This window comes from Marmota monax, unplaced genomic scaffold (genome assembly GCF_021218885.2).
Source record: "Marmota monax isolate L192 unplaced genomic scaffold, Marmota_monax_Labrador192_F-V1.1 WCK01_AAM20220418_F8-fsc00025, whole genome shotgun sequence".
Taxonomy (NCBI): Eukaryota; Metazoa; Chordata; class Mammalia; order Rodentia; family Sciuridae; genus Marmota; species Marmota monax.
Window position 1 is genome coordinate 3,080,977 of NW_026691950.1, and position 22,268 is coordinate 3,103,244.

General features: G+C 43.8%; 1 protein-coding gene across 10 annotated transcripts in view; it reads left to right on the forward strand.

The window, feature by feature from the left end:
• The first annotated feature begins 216 nt into the window (after positions 1–216).
• The window catches only part of Limch1 (LIM and calponin homology domains 1), a 327,240-nt gene continuing 305,188 nt past the window's right edge, over positions 217–22,268 (forward strand). For 3 of the 10 annotated variants that reach the window (XM_046455207.2, XM_046455133.2, XM_046455341.2), the window contains exon 1: positions 217–421. In XM_046455207.2, the coding sequence (XP_046311163.1) occupies positions 326–421 (96 nt within the window). In that variant the 5' untranslated portion in view covers positions 217–325. The remainder of the gene's footprint in view (positions 422–22,268) is intronic. The other 7 variants (XM_046454792.2, XM_046454954.2, XM_046454878.2 and 4 more) reach the window with 3 other exon arrangements.

Consider the following 22,268-nt stretch of genomic DNA (forward strand, 5'->3'; position numbering starts at 1 on the left):
TTTAGTCGGTAGCTGAGTCCCCCCCTCCTCCCGGGGGGCGGAGCGGCCTGAGAAGGTGGGGAGGAGAGGGAGCTCCCGGTGCCTCTGCGCTCGCTCCCGCCGGGCACTCACTGCGCGGCCGGCCCGGGAGGCGCTGGGAGCAGCTGCCGCGGCGTTCTCTGGCAGTGCGCGCGGCTCTCCTCCGGGACCTGCGCCGGGCGGGGGCGGGGCGGCCGGGGAGGGAGAGCGGCAGGCGGGAAGGGGCGGGGAGCGCGCTCCTGCGGCGGCGGCGGCGGTTGTGCTCATCCCGGCGGCCCAGCGCTCGAGTGGACGCGGGGCTTCGCAAATGGCTTGTCCTGCTCTCGGTTTGGAAGCTCTTCAGCCCCTGCAGCCAGAGCCTCCCCCCGAGCCCGCCTTCTCCGAGGCTCAGAAGTGGATCGAGGTAGGTGCGGGTGGCTGGCGGGCGGCCTTGTAGGGTTGCCCAGAGCTATTGACCCGCTCGCGCACCGACCGCAGGTCCAGCCTCGCCTTCCCCCACTTTCTTTTGCCAGCCGCTCCGGGTGACCGGTCAGGGCCTCGGGCGAACTGGATCCCCCGGCATTTTGGCATTGGAGTACCGGTGGGGTGGGCATGAATGGAGGACACTGCAGTCTGGTTGTGCTCCTGGGGGCAGGAAGCGGTCCTCTGCGCCTTCATCCCTCCTACCCGCCGGCTCCGCAAATCTCTGCTTGCGCCGCTTCCAGGCGCTGCCAACCGAAGCGCAGGGCGAGCAGAAGCGCTGCAAAGGCGCAGAAAGCGCGCGCCCACAGAGTCCTTGAGGGCGCCGCATTTCAGGGTGTCCTGCTCTTCTTCCCATATTCCACGTCTTGGCCTCCCTCTCCACTCTTCCCGAGCGGAGCTGGCCGGGTGTCCACAGAGGCACATACCCACCGGAGTCTCTTGCTGTATTTCTGGCACCCGCTCAGGTGTGAGGCTGGCAAAGCTTACAGGGGGGGAGAACCTGCAAGACCCACCGCGAGCGTAGCATCCGCATAGAAGCTGCCCAGCCAGTGGCAGCCCTCGTTCTATCCCAGAGACGGCCGGGTAGGCTCCGAGGGGCCGGGTATCCGGCCCAGTTGGCATATTTCACTTCTTAAATGACTCGGTGGCAGGCCAGGGAAATCACTGGAGCTCTCGGCTCAGTCCAGGAAGCGCTCGCTGGGCGATCCTGATTCGTGATGTCTATCAGTAGACGCAGCTTGGTAACCCTGGGCTTCCGAAATGATCTGTCTGCGGGGGTCAGGACGCTTGGAGGGCGTGAGAGGGAAAGGTGACTCCCGCCCAGTGATCCATGCAAAGAACCTCTGCTTCAATTGGGGGGGGGGGCGCTTTTCTCGGGCTTTGTAGAAGGTGAATTTAACACTCTTCCCTCAATGACACGAAACCCTCGGTGCCTGATTGTTCAAAGGAGGAAGTGTATCGCTAAGTCATGACCGAGCAATGATGAAGCTTCTTAATCTGTCACTTGGTGACCCCACCCCCACCCCGTGGCACAGCAGGTCTCAAAAGCTGCTGGGGTGCCAGAGGTACCATGCTACGGATCTAAACTTGCCTGCAGAAACCACTGTCATTCCTGCCAGATGGTCCAGCCGTGGGCCTACATCTTGCAGGGTTAACCTGCTTCACACAAGCATGTGCTTTCAGAGCTTAGAAGCAATAACTTAAAAATAGAGTTAAAGAAACATAAGAATTAACTGGGGATTCTATTGCTAAAAGGCCAGGCATGTCTCATAACTCGATAGCTCACCACCGTATAAGAAGGAATTGGCTTTTTATTTTTGATACATGGCTGGAAGGTGTGGTTTGTGACAGGTGTTCTCTGTGCTGCATACTTGGGCTTACAGGCGACATGGGACATTTGTAGTCACTAGCATAGTGGAAAGTTGGATGACTGTTTTTCAGGAACTTTAATATTATCAGGGGGGATTTTGGATATGCAGGGATGCAGGGAAGGTCTAAGAGCAGAACAGTCTTACTGTTCATGTAAAGGCAAGTGATTTACTTCTTATATCCTTTATTATGGGTAACAGTGTCATACTCTGCTTTAAAAAAGCATATCGTGGTATAAATTACACGGGAAAGTGCACAAAGTGTACACCTCCATGGATATTTGGTGGGTATCTCTATTACTACAATCCTTGCCTAAAGTAAGAAAAAACACCTGATGATAGTCTGTTTTTAAGGGGTGGTGTACATCGGGACAGCACATCGGCTTTCATATCAGGTTTAAGAAAAGATTCCCTAAGAAAGTAGAGTCCCAGTTTGCGCTAAAGACAGTTTTGTATTATTCTTGATAACTCTGCCATTCCTACCAAGTCAAGAATGTGGACACCCCAAAGGGGCGTGCGTGGCTTTAGGACGAGGCCGCGGGTGCGCTGCGTGTGCATTATTGAAGCTGCGTATCTCCTTTCAACTGCGGGAGTTGGATTTCACAGAAAGGAAAGCTTTCCCCTCCCAGGCTATATAAAAAAGGTATTTGCTCCAGGGAGAGACTGAGACCTCCCCCTGGCTGCCCCGAGGTTCCTCTTGACATGTAAATGCCGCGTCTGCAAACCCCGGAGAACCCAGGGGCAGTTAACAGAGGGTTCTGTGCCCATTTGCCCTGTGAACAAAGATTCCTCAGCTAATATAGCAATAAGGTAGTGCTTAGTGCGAACTGGATTCCCCGGGGACTCTTATCTCGAGACAATTGCATCTCCGTTAGGGGCCCATTGTCTCTGGCAACATCCTCATTGGTAGGGCTTTGTTTTTCCGCTCTTGTTCAGTTGGTGATTAAATTTCCCACAGGCTTTTTTTTTTTTTTTTCCTCTTCGTTTTGAGTAGTCAGGAATTTCATCCTTTTAGAAAAATGTTCCCTTGGGTGCAGCAGGTTAATAAACAGACTTTGCCATTGGCCCCACTTCCTCAGTCCCTGGGCTGCCTGGAGTGAGGGGCTGCAGGAGAAAACGGTTCATTCTTCATAATAAAGGCGCAAAGAACAAGCGCTGGGACATAACTTCTGAGTGAGGAATGTCTGGGCCTGCAGCCTTGGCTATTTGAGGACTGTGTTACTGGGCAGGAAGTGTGGCCTGGAAAGGAGGTGCTGCTGGGCCCCACCCCCAACTTGTGCCTTTGCTGGCAAAGGTGAAAGCTCTAAGGAGCTTCCCATGGTCACAGACGGTGTGAGGGCAGCCTCCAGTCACTTTATAGCTGTGGGAGCAGGATGCTTACTGTAGGTCTGAGGAGACTCCTAAGGAAACAGCAAACTTCAAGTCTTAATTGTCCACCAGCAGGCAGGGGCGTGACTTCCTTCCACATTCCTTTCCTAGAAGGTTTTCCTAAGCAAGGAGCAAGAGGTGCACGCCCAGTAGGGGTCCAACTTTGGAGCTGGGTATCCTGAGTTTGAGTCCTGGGTCTGTCACCTAGCTGGGCGACTTTGGGCAAAAGGCTTTTCCTGTTCTTGTGGTTCCCGGTGTTTCTTTGTAAGATGGCTTTAGTTGTTAAAACAGAATAACAAATATTGTTGAAAACTGCTGTAAAACAGGATACTAATAAGAGCTCACTCATCTCACAGGAGTGCTGTGAAAATTTAATAAGTAATATATTTAAAATGCTTAGAACAGTGCCCAGTACTTAGAAAGTGCTGTATAAGTGGTGGTTAGTATTACTTATTTGTTTAGTTTGTTTTTTTTTAAAAATTGTTCTAATTAGTTATACATGACTGTAGAATGCATTTTGACACATCATACATAAATGGAGCATAACTTCTCATTCTTCTGGTTGTACATAATGTAGAATCACAGAAGTCATGTAATCATGTAGGCACATAAGGTAATAATATCCAATTAATTCTACTATGTTTCCTACCCCCATACCTGCTCCCCTCCCTTTACTTCCTTCTGCCTAATCCAAAGTACTTCTATTCTTCTATTCAACCCTACCCCCTTATTATGAATTATCATGCGCATATCAGAGAAAACATTCGGCCTTTGGTTTTGTGGGATTGGCTTATTTCACTTAGCATGATATTCTCCAGCTTCATTCATTTACCAGAAAATGCCATCATTTCTTTCTTCTATAAGGCTGAGTAATATTCCAATGTGTTATATACCACATTTTCTTTACCCTTTCATCTGTTGAAAGGCATCTAGGTTGGTTTCATAATTTAGCTATTGTGAGTGGCTGCATCACTGTAGTAGGCTGTTTTTAAGTCCTTTGGATATAAACTGAGGAGTGGGATAGCTGGGTCGAATGGTGGTTCCATTTCAAGTTTTCTGAGGAATCTCCACACTGCTTTCCATATGGTTGCACCGATTTGCAATCCCACCAGCAATATATGAGTGTAAATGGTTAGTAGTAGTATTACCAGTTTATTATCTACTATTCTTTCCACTAGCATCTGTTTTTCTTACCACTGTAATTGCTACTGTTTCTGTTTTTTTTCTTTTTTCTTTTCTCTCCCTCTTTGCCCTCCTCTTTTTGTAGTGCTGGGGAATCAAACCCTGGCAAGTCTTTTACCATTGAGCTACACCCCCAGCCCTCTGTTGTTGTTAATGACAAAGTCTTATTTTTGAAAGAAATGCTTCAGAGCCCCAAGTTTCTAGTGTAGGAAGTATAATTCAATTATCTACGGATTTCATCCTACTATCTCACTTTATTATTATTTATTTATTTGTGCTGGGGATGGAACCTAGGACCTCATGCGTGCTAAGTACTCGCCCTACCACCAGTAGCTCATCTCCAGCCTATCTCACTCTTTCAACTCTGGATTCTTAGACTACAAGTTAAACAGATGCTACACATTAATTTGCATTAAAGTGATTTTGGGATCAGAGGAAAACGTGTAACATCTCTTCACAGGATGATCCTACTAGTCCATCGAAACTTAGAAAATTATTTCTCAATAATATGTTGAACATTGAAGTTTAGTTTTAGTTTTTGTTACCAAATTCCAAGCAGAATGCCCAATCCTCTCCTCTTGGGGACATTATTATTTTTTTTATAGTGAATGACCAAATATTCATCTCAAATGCAGCATGTTTTGTTCACTGAAGCTGTGTCGACTACTGCAAGGAAAAACAATAATTCCTCCATTGATTTTCCCCTCCTCCTTCTTTTCTTTTTCCCTTTCTTTTCTGATATTGTTGAGTTACAGTTTTTGTTAGTAGGTGGATGCTGCTAAATGTCCTGTCTGTCCCCCATCCCCTTTGTCTCTCCACCCACAGCAATATTAATCTGTTCTAATCTGTGGCTCTTCCCTTGGTGCCAAGCCCTTTCTGGAGGAACAGATGTCCCTTCTGCTTGCTTTCGGTGGTGGTTTGGAACAGGTTGCTAAGCTTTTAGGGAGGGACAGGAGATTTCAACCCAATTCAGCCTTTCTTCTCAATTTCAGAAGTGTCTTGATTCCTTTCTGATCACAGCATGCCCATGGGACTTGGTGATGAATACACTCTTATTTGTGACCTAATCCATATTTCACATGAGTGGGTACTAGGGCTGGAAGGGGGCAGTTCATCATTTTGGTTCATTTCCCCATGTCCACACAGGCTTGCTTTTTGTTCACCTGGGACCCAATTCTGCAGATTAAAAGCACTGAGGCTACCTTAGTTCTTAAAGACTGAACGATGTTGTCTTGTTTGACAGAGCCTTTGAGATAATCTAGCCTTGGTGGCTAGTAGCCTAAAACATTTGTGAAGCAGTGCCCTAAGTTATATAGTCATTGAAATTATCCACCTCTGTAGGGACTTGAGGAGTCTTATATCTTTTTTTCTTTTTTTTTTTACAATGAAGGTTTAACTTTGCAGACAATCCTTCAGCTCTGGCCTGGGAGAGATGAGGACCAGGAGGAAAAACCTTTCTGAGTAGGTCAGGAAAGGAGTAGTGGTCTGAGTAAATATGTAAATGAGAGCAAGCAGCATCTTTCTTGGGAGGACATTTAAATAGTCAGGCTTGTTTGTATACAAGGGCTGCTATGATGCAATGCTGTCACGTGGTAGGAGAACAGTGAAGTTCCACAGATTTGGGGAAAGAGGAAGTGAAATGGGGGGTGGAGTTGGCACTTCTTGCTCTCACATCTCCCTGGAAACTAGTTGCATCAAGCAAGCTCCCGAATGGGCAGACTGAGTACTGCCACCAGGAAGGGGTAGGGCGGGGCACGTGTTCCCAGCAACTGGATCTCTTGGTCCCCTGCTCTCCATTAATGGGTGACAATGGAGCCATGATACAAACATCTGGCCTTGACTCTATGGGTGGCAGTCAGTGCTAGGGACGACTAGGTAACACCAGAAGTATTGAAAATTAGCCTGGAAGCTTCTCTTTTTTCTTTAGACCATTCTGAAGCCTAGAAGTGTCATAGCTAGGGGATGACATGATAAAGATAATGATGGTAACTCTGCTGCTGATCAAAGGTAATATTTACTGAATGTTTCCTATGTATCAACATTGGGCAAAGTCTGTACTATTGATCATATGTAAGTAAATACTATTATTATCCCCATTTACTGATGAGAAAATTGAGATTCTGGAAGTTTAAGTATCTTGCTCAAGTTTACAGGTAAATGCCAGGGCTAGGACAAGAATCCAAAGTATCCTTTCCTAACTTCTACAGGTATGTGTATCCAGATATCAAAAATTTGCAGTTGAGGAAATTGGGGCTTGCAGAAGGTAGGAAACCATCTAGAGTCACCTAGTTAGTACATGCTCACTAGTATTAGGATCTGAACTTAGGCTGTCTGATTTCACAGCTCTTGTTATCAGATGCCTTATATTGATTCCCACATTTAGGCCCCGGTATAGTCTGTGAGGATGAGGCTTGTTCCTGCACCAGCACAGAGGTCTCTCTGCCCTGCACCTCCCATGTGTGGGAGCAGGAAGTGGTGGCTTACTAGACCTGCCTGTTCCCCATTAGCTTGTCCCTTCCAAATGCAGGACTCATTCGGACCTGCCAGCTTAGAGTTTCCCTGGCAGGTGGTTGCACTGAGGCCCACAGGCAAGAGGAATCAGGCACCTCACCTTTGCTTGCTGCCTTCAGACCTAGCATTTCAAAGGCGGAGCTGGGCAGTGGGGTTGCATGTAGTTCAGAGTTGCTAGAATCCTGTTTCTATATCACTATGACTGTAGCAGTCCTTAACTACTCCATTAAAGTTTTATAAGGGCAGATGGCTGGTGGGTAATTAGTGTTTAAAATTTCCAAGCTTGCTAGTTCATCATCTTATGATTTTTTTGAAAGTCCATGTGTGCATTTACTAACAAAGAAGGTACATTATTCTACCCCTTTTCATTCCCTAGAGAGTCAGTGAAGACTTAATCCCTGTGTGGTCTGTTTGGGTTTGTTCTCCAAATAGTGGTATGGATGGCCACCTGTTGTCAACACCCATGTGTTGAATTGCTGTTGGCAAAACCTGTCCCAGGTCTTTGCCACAGCCTCCTCACCTTTACCTGAGTTCTCCCATCTGGACAAGATCTCACCTGGGAACAGGTAAAATATGGAGTTTGGCTAAGAGACAGTTCTTCTAAGAGAGAAAATTGGCAGCCTCTCATGCAGGCATTGAGGTCCTACCCTAAAGAGCCAAAGGGCCTGAATGGGCAGCTCTGTGGCTTTGGGAAATTTGGCTTGTGGTTGGCCTCCCTGTCACCTACATTCTAGCCTAACTGTCATCACCACAGTTTGGCCTTTCTTTTCATGGTTGAAAGTGGATCTGATTGATTTTTGACTACACTAATCTATGTGGAACATTTTTTTCTTTTCTTTTTAAGCCTAGTTTACTGTTCTGTGATTTAAAAATATACCATTTTACAATGTGTTCCCATTCCCTCGTTTGTTCCTAAGGAGGTGTGTGTTTGCATTTGGAGGGGAAAAAAAAAAGGTATCTTTGTGCAGGGAAGGGTAGGGTGGGACAAGGGATGACGTCAGTGCAATTAAATGAGGAAAGGAAAAGTTAATAGAATATTGTTTTTAAGTGAATGAAATTATAAAAATAGCTAGAGGGATACTAGATAATACAGAGAAAGTAATATGTCTTAAAAATGACAGAATATCGAAAAGACTTCTGCCTGGACATGAGATGTTCTATCTCTCTCTGCAAGGAGGAATGATGTCATGGAATTTGGGTCTGCTGTGGTAAAATTCCATGGTTGCAGTATTGGAAACAACACTTCCAAAAAGATACACTCATGCATGTAACTCTTATGGGATGGCCATCAGATCCTGGGGAACCATCTTAGTCTTAAGGTGACTTGGTTCTATAACATGCATCTATGGAATAATATGGCTGATGTCTTTTCCCACTAAAACTGTCAGCAAAACTGCCTCCTTGTATCCGTGCTGAGACCTTGAAAATGGTCCATTGGTTAGGCTGGGGGAGGTCCATGTTTCCACTGCTGTGTAGTTGGCTCCTGGTGCTACTAGTGCAGCTGTTGGTGAGATGTAACGTGGCCTCCTGGGCAACCTCAGAATATATCTACACTTGCTTTTTAAATAAAGGTCAAGGGCAGAAAAGCCTTTGACTTTTTTATTTCTATGACCCAATGCTTAAAACAAACAAAACAAAACAACAATAACAAAAACTCCTCAGCCTTATCTTTTACCAAGTGGGTTCATCAAGTGGTTCTGTGTACCAAGTGAGGAACTGAAGTTAACATTCTGTGTTGAGTACATTGCTAGCTGGGTATGGTGGTGTATACCTGTAATCCCAGCAGTTCGGGAGGCGGAAGCAGGAGGATTGTAAGTTTGAGGCCAGTGTCAGCAATTTAGGCCTTAAACAATTTAGCAAGACCTTGTCTCAAAATAAATAAATGAAAGGAACTGGACATGTAGCTAGTGGTAAAGTGTCCCAGGATTAAATTCCCAGTACCAATAAATAAATAAAATAAAAAAGAGTACATTACTATCTTTTCCTTCCCTAAGAAACATTTCTAACAAATGATGTTTAAACAATTTATTTAATTTTAGTTGAAATGGAATGAAGTCTCAGTTGAATGGATTAAATATGGAAATAATTCTTTGGGACACTTGGCCATCACTCATTGCTAAGTTTACTTCATTGTAAACAGTGATAAAAATAAGCACTAATATGTGAAAATATATATACAAAGTTGTACAAATTTCTGTCCTGAAAAATGTTTCCTGTGCTCCAACAATTAGCCAGGCATAGTGCTAGGAACCAGAGTTAGATGATGACCAGTAGATCTAGTTCCAACCATCATAAATGCACAAATATAGGGGAGAAGAATTAAATTAAAAATACATACATAAATTAAAATACATACAAAAGTACAAGTTAGGATATGTATTATAAAGGCAAAGTGGGGACGTCCTAAGAGAAAAGTACTCTTTTAAAAAAAATTTGCTTATTTCTTTTAATTAGGTATATATGACAGCAGAATGCATTTTGATTCACTGTACACAATTGCAGCACAACTTTACATTTCTATAATTGTACACAATGTAGCGTCACCCCATATATGCAGTCATACATGTACCTAGGTAATGATGTCCATCTCATTCCACCATCTTTCCTGTCCCCATAGACACTCCCTCCCCTCCCTCCCCTTTGCCTAGTTAAAGTTCCTCCATTTTCCCCATGCCTCCCCTCTCCTTGTTATGGATCAGCATCCATTAATCAGAGAGAACATTTGACCTTTGGTCTTTTGGGATTGGCTTACTTTGCTTAGCATGATATTCTCCAACTCCATCCATTTACCTGCAAATTCCATAATTTTCTTTTCTTTTAATGCTGAGACAGGATTTCCTTTCTTCCTTCCTTCTGCAGTACTGGGCATTGAACTCAGGGCTTGGCACATGTTAAGCAAATATTGAGCTATATCCCCAGCCCTTTTTATTTTATTTTGAGGCAGCATCTCACTAATTTTCCCAGGCTGGCCTTAAGCAGGGATCCTCCTGCCTCAGCTTCCGGAATAGCAGGATTATAGGCGTGGGCCATTATACCGGGCCAGACAAGGATCCTTAGTGAAAGTTGGTCCTTAATTCAATACCATTGCAGGGTTCTAAGCAGGAGAATTAGATTGATGCTAATTTTTTTTGAGAAAAGGGCTTGAGTGTACATATATCACGTGGTATTATTATGATTATGCTTTTTTAAAAAAAGGTTGGATAGAAACGCTCAGTTCTCCAGGTGAGTTCAAGGCATGGGATGGGGACTGGGAGAGAAGGGATCATTTTTGCTCATTCTTGTAGCCTCTCCTAGAGTTTGCATGATGATCCATGGGACTCTTTACATCCAAGGCATAGATAAATTAAGGACTCCTTTTCAAGGAAAAACAGCAGACAGGGTTTGGGGACTTATATTTGAGCCTCAACTCTGGGATTAAAAGTTTTTTATTTTTTGGCAAAATTTAGCCACAGCAGCTGTCTTCCATTCTGAGCTAGGAAAGTGCTGTAAGAAACCTGCCCACTTTTTAGTGGGTGACAGAATAATTTAGTATGAGATTTTGGGTGGTGACCCACAGATGTCCTCTGATTTCAGAACTTCCCCTAATTCCTCTGAAATGCAGGGGTTAAAAACTACTAAAGATGGGTGCCATTGGGAACCCCCTACATTGTCCAATCTTTCCTAGTGGTCCAGTCTGGCTGCCTGAGAGACATCATCACATCAACCTTCTAGTCAGAAGGAGGAAGGAATTGGGAACAGAAGACAGTTAGCCCTCCCTTGTAAGATACTGTGTGGGAAAAAAACGACCACTCCTGGTTGCAGGGGAGAACTTGGAGGGTGTGTGTAGTGTGTGTGTGTGTGTGTGTGTGTGTTTTTCAGGCAACGTATAGATAATAGTCTGGGTTTCATTTCTCAGGAGAAAGGAGGAAATGGTTGTTGAGGGAGGGCCACCTGGAATGCCCCTTCTCTACTTCTCCAGGGATAAATCCTTTCAAGATGGAGTTTAAATAGGACTGCCTGGTGGCACACTTCCTGATTCTTCAGAGCCCATTAATCCCCCCTTCTCTGTGCACACCTGACCCGAAGCATTTGCTGCTCTAAAAAGTTTGTCATATTTCACTGGAACGAAAGTTTGTTGCATGGGGATCTCCCTTCCTCAATTAACCGCAGAGCTCCTGTGGCCCAAGGTGAGGCCTTAGTCATTGTCCTCCTCATTTGACCCTGTCCACCCCCCTTGCCAGGGCCCCGCAGCCACACCACCCTCAGCCTGAGGACTGCTCAGTGAGCCTGCACCCAGCTACAATCGCCTGATTGGCACTCAGACTCTGTGTGGCAGAGAAAATAGACACTGTTGCTGCCCTGACAGGAAGCAAAGTGTTTTGTTTTTAAAGAGTGATTAAAAAAAGCAGTTCACCCAATAGTTGCCTGGAGACAGTCAGTGATTGGACGCTGGGAAAGTGATTCCTTAGCGAGCCCCTGGGTAGGTGATATAAGCCAAAAGGCTTATTTAAGGAGCCGAACTTCCCTCAGGTTGGATTGGGCCAGGGCTCATTGAACTTGGAAGTCCTGGCTGCAGAACCAGAGAGCAAACATTTCTTTTCTTTACATAAACATGCCCCTGGCATTGGGTCCTGGGACTCGCCTTCGCTTCTTAACTTGCATCAAAGCAAACAGAATTCTTTGCTTCACTTATTGTAGAAATCCAGCAAATTCCCACTTTTTACTAATGTGAGGAAAGTTGAGTACTTCCAATTATAATGTATCTAAAAAGAAAAAAAAAAAACCCTGAAAAATTTTTATTATAGTGGTCACCTATATGAGTTCTTATTAGGTAGGTTTATTTTAAAGAACCGCCCCCCCAAAAAAAACTAACAACCAGTACCTAATATTAATAAATAAACAAGGCTCTGACCATGAATTGTCATGACCCAGTGGTATCACTGAGGAATGGCATCCTCTGTGTGTATTCTGTGTATGGAAGATGAAAAAAAAGTTGCTTGTGGAGCTGAATCTGTCATCAGCTGACAGATGTGGTAACCGCCTGTTTCCAGCGGGACCTTGCACCATGTCATCAGTAGGAGGGGCCGGTGACAAGTGCAATCTGATTCACCGTGTTGCAAGAGTGAACAGAACATGATAAAGTGATAAAGTGGCTAGTTTAATGCCAAAGTAAATAGTCCGAATAATAATGATAAATACAATAATAACAGCAAACACGCTTCCAGAACACGTCTCAGGTGCCGGGGTAGACCAGGTGCTTGTTCAAGTTAATGAGATGATAAATACAGAATGCCTGGCTAGATGCCTGTCATAGAAGGTGTTTCTCAAGTAAGCACTCTTTATGCCCATTTTAAAGATGAGAAAACTGGAGCACAGGAATGTTCATTGATTTGCCTGAAGCCACACAGCTCATTAGGGGCAGAGCTGAGATCTGAACCCAGGCAATATGGTTCCAGAATTTGGGCAGGTGATTGCTAGGCTCTGCTGTGATCCTCCCATGGCTGTGTGTATGAGTGAGTGCATATTCATGGGGGAAAATAACTTTCCAGAGTTAGTATTTGGAACCCTTTAAAAGTCAAAGCAAAACTTATGAGAAGATGATCTCAACTAGCTGTCTATTCCAGAAGCTGACCTGCCCCTTTCTCCCTCTTCATTCCCTTACTGCCTAGATACTGTAGACTGAGCATCTTCTCTGAGCACAGTATGGTTGGTTGCTAGGAAACAGTTGTGCCTATCTGGCTCCTGTGTATATTCTCTGAAACTAGAGCCCTTTTAATGTTTTTCAAAAGATACACGTTGTCAGGGGCGGGGTTAGGTGTCTGATGGAAACTTGTTACAGGAGCAGACTGGGCCACAGCTCATGGATGGAACTCTTTTTCCTCCTTTTCTCTTTACACTTCCTTCCCAGCCTCTTTCCCCTTGATTGGTCCCTGACTCCTCCTCTGATTAAATAGTTCTGGATACTGAGACCTGGAACTGAGTTGTTTATTAACAAGGGGAAGAATTCTATGTGGATTCAGTGTGTCTGCCTGCCAGGCACTGTTAGGTGCCCTCCATATTATATCCTGTTTGGTCCTGAGTCACACAGATTTCTGCTGCCCAGTGTCCCAGTTCAAGGTTCTCTGCTGAGTCTGTCTCAGTATGATTCACTTCTGTTAAGACTGGTGAGCAGACTGGTCAGGACTCCCATCCAGCATGGCTCCTGAGCTCCCCACATGGTGCCCCCACAGGGGTCCTTCTGTGGTCTACTCATCCGGAACCTCCCAGCTGTAGTTCCACTCTCAGATCACTCACCTGGCGTGGGCCCTGGGGTTCTGAATGAAGTGGCGCTGCTTATCAGATGCAAGTTGCCATGGTTCACATGAGATTTTTTTTTTTTTTCCAGTGCTGAGGATGGATCCTGGGCTTGGGGACACAGTAGACAAGGGCTCTCCCCTGAGCTACACCTCAGCCCCATGAGAGTTTTGTTATTACTTTGATATTTTATACCACCAAAGAGCAGTAGTAGAAGATAAAAAAGGCTAGGAGAGGCGAACATAGCAAACCAGGGAGGTAATCGACCATTGGCTTTGTGGTCATGAAAAGATTTGATTTGGGCTGGGGTTATAGCTCAGTGGTAAAGTGCTTGCCTCTTATGTGTGAGGCACAGGGTTCAATCCTCAGCACCACATAAAAATAAATACATAAATAAATAAAAGGTATTGTGCCTGACTACAACTAAAAATATTTTTTTAAAAATCTGATTTTTCCAGATTCTTCTGCATTTTCTTTTCCTCTATAATGTGGCATTCTTCCATCTAGCATCCTAGCCACCTGCCACCCCCAATAATTTTTGATAAAATCCCACATTTATTCCATAGTAGGAAATAGAAAACATTGTGTGTGCGTGTGTGTATGTGCATGAGCTTGTGTGTGTGTGTGTGCGTGTGCTAGTAATTTTCAGAGTTCTTAGTGCTTTTGTTAGTGTTGTCACAAAAATTGTACATTCTGACACATGTGGGGCCTGCTGCCACCATGCTGTGCTTTGTGTGGCTTTATGCTCTTTTCCCTGTGGTGCTTCCCACAGGACCTACCCAACCCCAGAAGGTCCAGACTTTCTCACTGAGTGCTGGCTCGGAAAGCATGATTCTACGTTCTCCTTAGGACCTCTGGGCAGAGAAGGGAGTCCCATCCCTCAGTCATGTTGGCTGGGGGAACAGATGCATTGATTAGCGTAAGCCAATCAGACTCTGGTCTGGTCACTTTCCATCAAAGATCCTGGCTGCTACCCAACAGGGCAGCAGAACTCCCTGAAGGAAAATTTGGGTACTTTTGGTAGAAGAATGGGAGAGGCAGATCCTGAGAAGGCCACCAACAATTGTCACTAACATTTTAATTGAAATGAGATAGTATATAGGAGCACAGAAGGTGGTAAAGGAACAATTAAAAGAAAAAACACATGGGGCTGAGGCTGTAGCTCAGTGGTAAAGTGCTTGCCTCACATGTGTGAGGCACTGGGTTCAATCCTCAGCACCACATAAAAATAAATAAAGACACTGTGTGTTCATCTACAACTAAATAAATATTAAACCAAAACAAAACACAGAACAGTGCTTCTTTTTGGAGAGGTTGTAAAAGTGGGAGGGGGCCGTGTGCAGTGGCTCATGCCTGTAATCCCAGTGACTGTGGAGGCTGAGGCAGGAGGGTCACAAGTTCAAGCCCAGCCTCTGCAACTTAATGAGAACTTGTCTCAAAGTTAAAAATAACAAGTGCAGTGGTAAAATACCCCTGGGTTCAATCCCCAGTGTGTGTGTGTGTGTGTGTGTGTGGGGGGGCGCATTAAATAGTTTGTTTTATTCCTATTTTTATAAAACTAGAAAATGTCATTTTTAGAGGTATCACTGAATGTCAAGTGCCAAATGTGGCACCTGATTGAGTCTAGTAGGTGTAAAAATGTGTTTGAAATGGATTGATTTTTGGTTGATTTTTAAAATAAATCAACATGATTTCCCATGTTGATTTAAAAAATAAAACTAAAAACGGTCCATCCTGGGTAGTTGGATTCTTTTTCCTTCCCAATATATATGGGAATTCATTTTATATGGAATTATAAAATAACAGCTTAAAATAAAAGTTAGAAATAAAAGTGTTGCCCAAAGCCAGGGTCAGACTTCTTTCCCCCACTTTATTTCATGTTTCAGGTAAGGGTGGAGGTTTTTGGAGTCTACAGCTTAGAAATAGCAGAATCACATAGCTGCTGCTCACTGGACACTCAGATCCTGAGAATGTGCTGCCCTGTGCCCAGCACTCCCCAGGCATGCAGGGGCCCTTCTAAAAGTGGATACAGCGGCTGTCGCCCACTGATCCTCCGTGTTGACTGACCCAGATTGGCACAGCACAGCTGGGTTCTATGCAGAGTGCTTACGGAAAGAGGAAGGCAAAAATAAGAACTGGTTGGACAGCGTAGGGGAGACTCCATACTTAGAGGCTCCCTGGTGGCTGTGCTAGTCTTTGGTCAGAATTTTACTTTTTTTTTGAGGGAAATAGTGGTGATAATTACAATGATTGTTTTCTAGGGTTTTTTGTTTTTGATTTTTGATTTGGCAAAATAATTTGATACAGCACAATAAAATAAAGTCAGGTGTGCTTTTTTAATATGGAGAAAGTGTTTTTTGAGATTAGAACAGTTTCCAAGGCCCTGGGTTCAATCCCCAGCACCACCACCAAGGAAAAAAAAAAAGAGAGAGAGAGAGAGAGAGAGAGAGAGAGAGAGAGAGATTAGAACAGTTTACCCTCGGCAGCATGAGTTTTGTTTTTTTTTTTTTAAAATCCTATTTATTTAAAAACATTTAGGTCTTTAATAAACTTTTCCCCCAAAGCATCTCTTTTTATGGGGTTATTCTCAGACATATGACCTGTCTCTTACTCACTTTTTGGTTGAAAGAATGAAATGAGATTGTCTTTATAGTTTTCAAAATAGTTATTACTGTTATCTTTAAAAAAATGAGTAACAGTACTTAGGTATGGTGTGAGGTTGTCTACCCCAAATTAATTTTCAGTCCCTGGCATTCTTAGTCATTTATATTTTTAAAGCGTCTATTTGCTAATTTTTGAAGTTCTGATCTTTATTATTGGAATTTTGAGTTTTTAGTTTTTGACATTGGACCAAGAGGGTTTTTTTTTTTTTTTTTTTTTTTTAAGGCAAAAGCAGATTCTATGTCATGATTTTCTCAGTCACTGACAGCTTTTAATTCTATGAGATTTTTTTTCCTCCCTAATACTTTGTGGCTTTTAATTTAATCATCTTGTGTGATCTGTAGATTGAAAATTAAATCCCCAAAAGGCTTTTGACTTGCAATAGCAATTAAAAAGAATATTAAATATTTATATTTAAAATATATGGGAAAATGGGTGTAACTTATTATTTGAAAGATAAAATGAACTTAAAATGCCTTGGGGAAAGCATGTTTCTGAAAAATTATTATTTTTTTTCCTGCAGTACTTGTATCATCATGCTAGTTTGGAATTCTAAGGATTTCCATCAACGTTATTTATAAAAAATTATTAAGAGGCTGCTAATGGCTATGAGTTTCTTTTTGGGGTGACAGGAATGTTCTAGGGCTAAAGTGCTGACGGTGGTTGACTATATAGTACTTAGTGAAAATACTAAAAAGAAAATTAATTATATACTTTAAAAAGGGTGACTTTGATGGCATATGAACTCTATCTGCTAAGAGCTCTTCATGATCTAAGCATAACTCTCAGATCTCAAGAGAAGTAAAGAATGACATGCAATTAAAATTAAGACTTTAGGTACATTTTAGATGACTCCTGATACAGTAATGCAGTATGGCAATCCACCACAGGCAGTGGCAGGACACAATGATGCATTTTATTGAAGGGTCAGATGCAGAGATTCCACTGAAGCTCTGGGTTGGCTGCACTTGACCCAGGCTGTGGGTTGGGTTCACATGGGCTTCCTGTGTCTCTGTTTCCCTGGGACCAGAGGCAACCTGGGGAATATGTTCTCTTTAGGGCAGATGAATGACAGGTGCACCAGAGCCCAGCCAAAACCATGCAGTGACAGAGTCAAGTCTCCACTTGCATCACATCTACTCACATTCCATGGCCAAAACAAGTAACGTGCCCAAGTCCAAAGTTAGTGGGGCAGGGAAAGACGTTCTGGTTACTGGGATGGGGAGTGGAATGAATATTTTCCCAATGCTTCAGTCTATCAAAAAGTGTTAGAAAACAAGTGTGTTTAGGGTTCCTTCAGCCACAAAAATGAAAATAAGAACATAGGGGGTCAGGTTCAGAAGCTTCAAGGACAGGGGTGTTGATTTCCTTGAGTCTTGAAAAAACATGAGCAAGTCTTGTCCCTTGGGTGGGGAGGGTGGGAGTGAGAAGAGGTGAGAGCATGGGTTGGAGAAAGGCCTCTGGTGGTGAGGGTGGGAGGGGCAGAGGCCTGAAAGCCAGGGAGCAGCGGGGAAGCAGCAGCTCTGGAGCTCAGCATGTGGAGAGGGTGCTCGGAGGAGACATGCTGGGTCCTATCAGCAAAGGCCTCCTGTGCCAGGCCTGAGGGCTTGGTGCTGGACGGGGGGAACATAAATTAAATTCCACTCAATAAAAACAAAAAAATAAATAAAAGGGCTGTGTTCCAGAGTCAGACAGCCTGAGTTCAAAATGTAGTTCTGTTATTTACTAAGGCCATGACCATAGGGACGTAACATGGCCTTTCCATGCCTTAATTCATCATCTGTAAAATGGTGAGGGTATTTTCAGCACCCACTTATGAACTGATGTTAGGACTAAGTTTAGCCAAAAAATTTATTTGCAGTACCAAAGAGCAATCTCAGGGCCTTGTGCATGCTAGGCAAGTGCTTGCTATACCATTGAACTACATCCCCAGCCTCTTTTAAATTTTATTTTGACTCAGGGTCTTGCTAAGTTGCTCACACTGGTCTCCAACTTGCAGTCTTCCTGTTTCTACCTCCTGAGTAACTGGGATTGCAGGCATGTGGCAAAATTCTTTTTCTTTTCTTTGTTTCTTTCAATGCTGGGGATGGAACAGGACCTTGCACATACTAGGGAAGTACTCTACCACTGAGCTATACCCCCATCCCAGTTAAATAAATAATACACATAAGGCCCTTATAAAAGTGCTTGGGGGACTGGGAATATAGCTCAGTTGGTAGAGTGCTTGCCTCGCATACACAAGGCCATGGGTTCAATCCCAGCACCACACACACAAAAAAGTGCTTGGCATATGGTTAAGCATACAATAGATGTTAACTACTATTGGTATAGTATGTATAGGTAGGAGGCCTCAGCGACTGCCTGTGGCAGGAAGACTTAGCTCCTTTCCAACCACTGGACTGCTTGTGTGTCCTTACACACAGCAGCTGACTTCCCTCAAGTGAGTGATACAAGTGAGCAAAGAGGAGGCCAGCAAAGCCTTTTATGACCTGGCCTGAGACTTCACCTGTCTCCATATGGATTACATTCTTTTCCTTAGAAGTAAGTCACTACCCACAGCCCACCCTCAGGAGGAGAGGAATTAGGCTCCACTTTTTGAAAGGAGGGGTATCACAGAATTTGTAGATATAGTTAAAAAATAGTGTAAGTGGCTATAAAAGCAACACCCAATTTTAGCTGTAATTGCTCATGTATCATGTTTTATACATAAGGGATACAATATCAAATATTCCAATGTATACTAATTTGTCCTATCTAGTATATTTGGATAGATGATGAGTGAAAGATGTTCTCTGGGTATGTTTTCCAAAATGTACTAGTTGTTTAATTATAAAATTGTAAACAATGGCTAGGTGTGGTGGCGCATGCTGGTAATTTCAGGTCTTTAAGAGACTGAGGCAGGAGGATGGTGAATTAGAGGCCAGCCGGGGCAATTCAGAGACCCCCCCCCCCCATCTCAAAAACAAACAAAATCCTAACAAAACAGATTGTAAGCAACAACAAACAACACAGGACTAGAAGGGCCTCAACCCTAGGATCTCACCCGATACAGGTAATCATTGGTAATATGCACTGTTTATCCTTAGACTCATGTTACTGGAAATTTTGCTTAATTCTGGAACCTTTAGTTTGAACGGATTCTTAGAGACATTTGAGATTTTCTCAAGTTTTATTTTTTAAAATAGGCTTCAGTAATCATTACTGCCTCCCTGCTAGTGGAGAGCTCCAGTCAGCAGTTCTCATCTCTGGCTACACATCAGAACCACTTGGGAGCTTTTGATTTAAAATGATCTGGATGAGGGCCTGGGCATTGTTGTTTCATAATTTTCCCCCAAGTGATTCCAGTGTGCAGTCAGGGTGGGGAACCCAGCAGATGACAAAACAAGTAAGTTGAACAGGGTGATATTGGCAGCTGTAAGATTTGAAGCTCATTTTAATTATTATTTCTGTGGGGGTGTATCAAGGAATGTGCATCCAGGGAATATAGTTATATTTTCTGCCAACAACATCATTCCTAGATCATATGATGGAACAAAATAAGCAGTGTTTCATGCTAGACTGTAAAGAGCAATGAAATTCTAGATACCTGAGCAAGTTTGACAACAGTTTGTTTGTTTGTTGTAGGAGCATCTTGGTTGAGTGGCTTCCATTCTGTTTACTAAAGAGACTGAGTCTGTTTCCTTTCTCCTTGGATCTGGTCAGAACTTGTGACTTGCTTTGGCCAATAGAATGTAGCAGAAGAAATAATGTGCCAGTCCTAAGTTGGACTGCAAAACGCCTTAGGTAACTCTGATTGTCCTTGCTCCTGTGCCATCACCATCACAAGGTGCCTCAGAGAGTCTGTTGGAGGATGAGGGACTATGACAGCCAAGTGGCCCCAGGTATCCCAGATGTGGCCATTCTAGATCAGCTAAGATCTAGAATGTAACACCTGCAGAATGGATTCTCAGCACCCACACCGCTGACATCAGTGGATGTACCATTCTTTGTGGGTGTGGGGTCTGTCCATTTTAGGATGTTTAGCATCATTCCTGACCTTCCCCCACTGAATGTCAATAGCACTCTTCCCCCTCTAATTGTGACAACCAAAAAATGTCTGTCTACATTTCCAAATGTCTCCAAGGGGACAGAATTGATCCTGGTTGAGAACCACTGCTCAAGCTTTGTGTGTCCAGCCAAGATGAGGAGTGCTCTCTAGCTGCTGACCCCATATACACAAGCCATCCACACATAGTATTGCTTGCCATTGATGCTTGTGGTTGTTTGTTGTGTAGCATTGTTGTGGAGTAGGTAGCTAAATCAGTGAGTGAAACCATGGAGATGTGAAAATGGGAGATGGAGCTGGATGATAGTGAGTAGTCCAGCGTAGTGGGAGGAGGGTGAGTGGGTTTGTGGGTAGACTGGAGCTAGGGTGCATCTAGACAAGGCTGTATCTACAGAGACTTCTGGTACCTTGGTATAAAATGTGAACATGGTATAAGGGGCACTGTCAGAGGTTTTATTTATGCATTTAGTGTTTATTTACAGCAAAAGGAACAGGGTTATAGATTTGTACTTTAGGCAGCAGTAGGGAGGGAATTGGAGGCAGGAGGCAGATTCTGCTGTAGTTTGATTGATTTGTGCAGAAACCTGAATTAGGAGAATGACCATATGTTTGAAAGTAGGGGATGACTGCCAGGCACATCTGGGTATAAAGTCGATACAAGTTGGTGACCTATATATTGCTGGCTTTACCCATTTGGTTCTCTGTCTGGAATGTTCCTCTTCTTCAGTGATTCTCTCTTCACCTTTCCACGCCCTGCTCAACATTCTGGGAAGTCGTCCATGTCTCGTGTGAAGGTAGAGCTTATATAGCTGTTAACTTCTTTTTTTTTTTTTTTAATAGAACCATATTAATCTTTTTGTCAATGAAATTTCCATTCCATTCATTTGTCAATGAATTTTCTTATAATTATATATCAGTTGTAAGTCTGTCTCTTCCATATGGTCAGCTGCTAATTCACTCATTAAGCACCCATTCTTTGGTGTGGTGGAAGGTGCTTGGGATATTAGCTGTGAATTAGAGAGATATACAGCCTCTACTTTTTTGGAGTTTATGGGTCTAGTGGGGAATAACTCTGATAACAGGTCATTACTGACATGCTGTGGTGGAAAAAGTAGAGAAGGGCAGAGGAACATATTGGGCAGATGCTTAAGCTGGAATGGTAGGGGGCCGGTGAAGGTCTCTTGAAGGGAGGAAATAGCGAAGGGGTTAATCTCCATGTAGAATTGTCTGTTAGGTTATGTTATGAGTCTTGAGTTCAGGGGACGGATCTAGACTGAAGATAGAGGGTTGTAGAGTATCACGGTGTATCTGATGTTCAAGCTTAATAGTGGGTGAAACTGACCAGGAGGTATGCAAACAGAAAAAAGAAACCATGACAAACTTCAACATTTGAGGGATGTAGAAGAGGGAGCCAAGTGGCTGGGCCCAGTGGTGCATGACTATGATCCCAGCTGCTCTGGAGGCTGAGGCAGCTGACTGTGTCTCAGAGGGGGAGGCGGGGAAGCAAAAGCTATTAAGAAGGAAAGAGTGAGAAAGAAAAAGAGAAAGAGGGAGAGAGAAGTAGAAGGTAGGGATGATGAAGTGAGAGAACTCATGGTTGTTAAATGTTGGAGACAACTCCATCTTGGAAACTAAGGCAAGAGAAGTTTTTTGGAAGGAAGGGGTAAACACAGTTGTCCCATGCTGCCAAAAAGGCAAATAGTGAACTGAAAAGTGACCATTAGTTCTGGCTTCAAAAGCCTAGTAGAGATCCAGGCTGGAGCCATGTCAGTGGAGTGGTGGGGCAGAAGCCAGATGGTGGTGTGGTGCGGCTTGGGGAGGCTGAGCCACAAGTGGGGAGTGGGAAAGAGTGGACCGTGGCGGGTCCTTCACATCAGGCTCCGCCTTCTTGGTCATCATGGAATTCTCAGCACTCAGTTTAAATAAGTGAAAGTGTGGGAAATGGGAGAGAAGAGGGTTAAGATACACAGAATGTTTTTAGTCTGGCCAAGGGGCACATATTTATGACATTTGCTAAGAGAGTGGGCAAAGCAGGATGAGCAGGCTATGTTTTAGATGTGCAGGGGGCAGATGATAAACGCAGTTATAGATGGATTGAGTTTGATGCTCTTTTCCTGATTATTCTATAAGTACAGCATTGTCTTTAAAATCCATTCTAAATAACATCCGGGATTACTTGAAATTGATCAAAATTGGGACTTCCAGTGGAGTGTGGTAGCGCACACTTGTAACCCCAGCAATTTGGGAAGTGGAGGCTGGAAGGTCACAAGTTTGAGGCCAGTCTTAGCAATTGAGCAAGATCCTCAACAACTTAGTGAAAACCAGTTTTAAAAAAATAAAAAATAAAAGGCTCTCAGTTCAATTCCCAGTACTGAAAAAAA